A 3,939-nucleotide genomic window follows, 5' to 3' on the forward strand; every position below is an offset into this window, starting at 1 on the left:
TTCTCCACTTTAGCAACACTTTTCAATGATATTGAAGTCTCACAAGCTGTAAAACACTCGATAATGGCAATTAGATGCTCAAACAAGGTTATAAGTCAACTTTAACAGTTATTTGTAAGCATCATTAAGTAATAGATTGAATGCGGCAGCCATTTTTTCTAGGCCTATCCTACGTACTAAGCACTACCGTGTTTAATGATTTTTAAGTGAGACTTGGTAAATTAGTTCGATTATAATTCCCACAGCCCTGTATTGGAATAAGCACAGTTTCTGTTAAAAGCGATATGAATATTAAAAATCACAATGAATGCAAACAGTACTTAAAATACCTATTAAGTAGATTGTTGTTATCAAAAATACAACTTAGTAACAAGTAAAGTTATCAGAATATTTCAACTTCATGTTTTTTACTATCTAAGCTTAAAACATGAAATAGGCGATTCATATACCAATTCACAGCCAAAGAACATGTTTTTATTATTTCCTGTTTAGCTACATATAATACCTTCTTAACCAAAAACTACAGACATTCAACCTTTTCCGATATAATACGATTGATGGCCCAGGCTCTTATGACATAATGTGGTAACTCTATTCAATCAACTTAATTATCACAAAAATCGTGAAATGAATTAACGTTTGATTACAATCTATTTTCTAATGACTCTCGTTATAACAATACCCTGCTGGTTGTAGAGGCAGGTACATCTAAAAAAGTGACGTTACAGCAAACACCAGAGAATGTTCTGGTAAACGTTACTGATTTCATAGACGTACAGTCAACATAACTAACGTGACAACAAGACTAGAGGAAGTGCTGAGAAACACTGTTGGATGTATAGACAGGTACAACCAAATAATACACTGCTTATTGTATACACAATTACAGTCAACATAACTAACGTAACGTACGACCAAGTAATACACTGCTTGTTGTATACACAATACAGCAACAACGTAATGTTACAACAAAGACCAGATTATATGCTGGTAAACTTTCCTGGTTGTATAGATGTGTACAGCTAAATAATACACTACCGATTGTATACACAAGTACAGTCAACAAAGTAACGTGACAACAAAGGCCAAAAGGATGTGCGAGTGAACGTCTCTGGTTGTGTAGGAAACCTAAATAATATGATGCTGCCTATATTGACAGATACAAACAACAAAAGCCCAAAATGATGTGCTGGGAAACATCAATGGAGCACGCACCATGTGATGTCCACGAACGTTGTTGTACACGGACAGAACAGTTATATATAATTACAATATTTACATTCAAGCACTCTTCGAGAATTCTTCTCATTTAGTTTTATTTTGACTTTAAATGTATTTTGTCAAACAACCTTATGAGCCCAGGTTCCTTTTCAGTACAAAATTACCTGTCCTCATAGCCAATAAATTGGATTTAAAAAGAGAGGGAGAGGCATTACGAAATCACATAGATCTCCAGATTTAATGTTCAATAAGCTTTTAAAACGTAATTATATGCAGCTTATAGGCCTCGTGCGTGACAAAAACAGATGGTCTTTTGCAAATGAGCCCCATTTTATTCACAAAAGACAAATGTTTATTGTCATTACACATAAATCTTCACTGTCTTCACCGTTACAAGACATAAAAAAGTTTGAAAATCTAAAAATTAGAGAACCCATCTTAAAAAAAACACTTGCATCCTACTATTAGGTTCACTCTATGAATGATAAAGTAGTAAGCAACCATTTGCATCCTACTATTAGGTTCACTCTATGAATGATAAAGTAGTAAGCAACCATTTGCATCCTACTATTAGGTTTACTCTATGAATGATAAAGTAGTAAGCAATCATTTGCATCCTACTACTAGGTTTACTCTATGAATGATAAAGTAGTAAGCATTTAGTTACAAACTTTTAATTTCGCACAGTATTTCAATTGATTCAGTAATCTAAAGAGCGCCATCTAAAAACCTAAATCATTTACTGGAACGTAGTGCTCAGTCAAATTAATCACATATTTCATTCTATAAAAATGTTAAAGACTTCAAACGATAAAGCCTTGTCTATTATTTCAAAGTATTTACGCCAAAGTATTTAAGTGAGACATATTCAAGATGAAACAAGAGAGACAAAGTTGGGCTTAAAATGAGTACCTTCCTTAAGGATTAGTACAAATATCCAAGGTTTTTACGAGACCTCATTCACATCTTATAGATCTCGTTGTTACAGACATCATTGGTGGCAAGAAGCTTCTTCACTGGCTTTTTTCATCTATTGGATTACGTGCTTGAATTCCAAAGGGGAAGACTTGGAGGATGACATAACATGAGTAACCACTGATATTAGGAAATAATTAAAAATATCTTATGTTTGAATATCATAACATTAAACATTATAATGTCTGCCGTGTGGTGAGCCCCTTTTGGTTGAACTGAAAAAGAATCTACATTCCGATAGAATGTAATAGCGTTAGAACGAAAGCGTTTTATCAGAAAATCTCTGACGGACAAGATGTATCATAAAAACCTCCGGTCTTTTGTTAATTTTATGAAGAAAGTTATCACTAACATCAAGGTTTTATAACACTGTTTTGTTATTTACTCTTCGCATCCACTAATCTTACTTTCGTACAGATCTCTCTCTCTTCGGAAGCACATTTATTACGCGTGTTTGTTGTTCACAAAGAAGCCAAACTGTCACGATCACTTTCTGTCTGAGTTTTTGAGGGTGTGGTTTGGACTGTCAGTTTCACTTGCTCTGCTGAACTGCCTAAACGCAAAAAAAATACAAAAAAATAAACAAGACTTTCAAAATCAAATACCTTTTTTTCTTCGAAAAATGAAGAAAGACAAAAGATGAACAGATTCTTTATTTGTTCTTAAAGCAACAGACTAGTAAAACATCAACGTTGTCAATTAATGATCATCAAACTATTGTTTTGGTGAAATTTATAAATTTAATGGATTTTATTACAATGGGTTTAATAAACTACCAGTCCAGTGAACATTAACCCATATATTATGTATTGTAAAGATAAAACCAGTTCATCAAAAGGTAGGTAGGTATTGCTATAATAGTTGCTATTGTTGGCCTCGTTATTTTAGATTATTTGGTAAACAGAATAATGGAAAGTCCAGCCCACGTAGCATAATGGAAAGTTCAGCCCATGTAGCATAATGGAAAGTCCAGCCATTTTGCATAATGGAAAGTCCAGTTTATGTAGCATAATGGAAATTCCAGCCAATGTAGCATAATGGAAAGTCCAGCCCATGTAGCATAATGGAAAGTCCAGTCCATGTAGCATAATGGAAAGTCCAGTCCATGTAGCATAATGGAAAGTCCAGCCCATGTAGCAATAGCAATACTATTTTATATCTTCAATTTCTACTTTCATAATTCACCGATAGGTCTTTAACTTCGTCAGTAAACTACGTCTAACAAAAATTACATTTAATTGCTAATTTCGTATCTCTATCTTTCTGCCGACACACAAATTTAATATTCAAAGCACTAAACAAATTAGCTGGTTGACTAACTAAACCATCAACTGACTCACTAATCCAATCTAGACTAACTCGCTTTTACGTATGGTTCAAAATGTTTTCTAACCTTTCAAGAAGGTTCTAGTTCATTAAGAGACGACCATTATGTTACGTTAACTTTCCTTCGGGCTAAACAACAATACAAATTGCTAGAAACGTTTAAGTTAAAAACATGACCTACAACAGTTTACATAAATATTGAAATCTGAAAACAAACAGTAGTAACATGTATACATAATTACTGTATATGTATATGTACATACACACACACACACACACACACATATATATATATAAATATTTATAGAAAATTAATCGTTAAACAGTCAAGCAAAATAAAATCAAAGAAAAACTGCGTTAAAAACAGCAAATCCAAACCTGTGCTAAATTACTTTGAGATGAACAAAACATTTGGGC

At 33.2% G+C, this 3,939-nt stretch overlaps 1 protein-coding gene across 2 annotated transcripts in view; it reads right to left on the minus strand.

Moving 5' to 3' along the window:
- Window positions 1-452: 452 nt before the first annotated feature.
- LOC106462694 (metabotropic glutamate receptor-like) overlaps window positions 453-3,939 on the minus strand; it is an 85,836-nt gene continuing 82,349 nt past the window's right edge. The window contains exons 5-6 of one of the 2 annotated variants that reach the window (XR_002611336.1): window positions 1,723-2,749; window positions 453-1,671 (exon numbers count right to left, since the gene is read on the minus strand). Coding sequence is in view for 1 of the 2 variants with exons in the window: in XM_022390015.1 (XP_022245723.1) it covers window positions 2,658-2,749 (92 nt within the window). In the remaining variant the exon portion in view is untranslated. Of the gene's footprint in view, window positions 2,750-3,939 lie in introns of both variants that reach the window. The other variant, XM_022390015.1, reaches the window with a different exon arrangement.

Source organism: Limulus polyphemus, unplaced genomic scaffold (assembly GCF_000517525.1).
Source record: "Limulus polyphemus unplaced genomic scaffold, Limulus_polyphemus-2.1.2 Scaffold1226, whole genome shotgun sequence".
NCBI classification, from domain to species: Eukaryota; Metazoa; Arthropoda; class Merostomata; order Xiphosura; family Limulidae; genus Limulus; species Limulus polyphemus.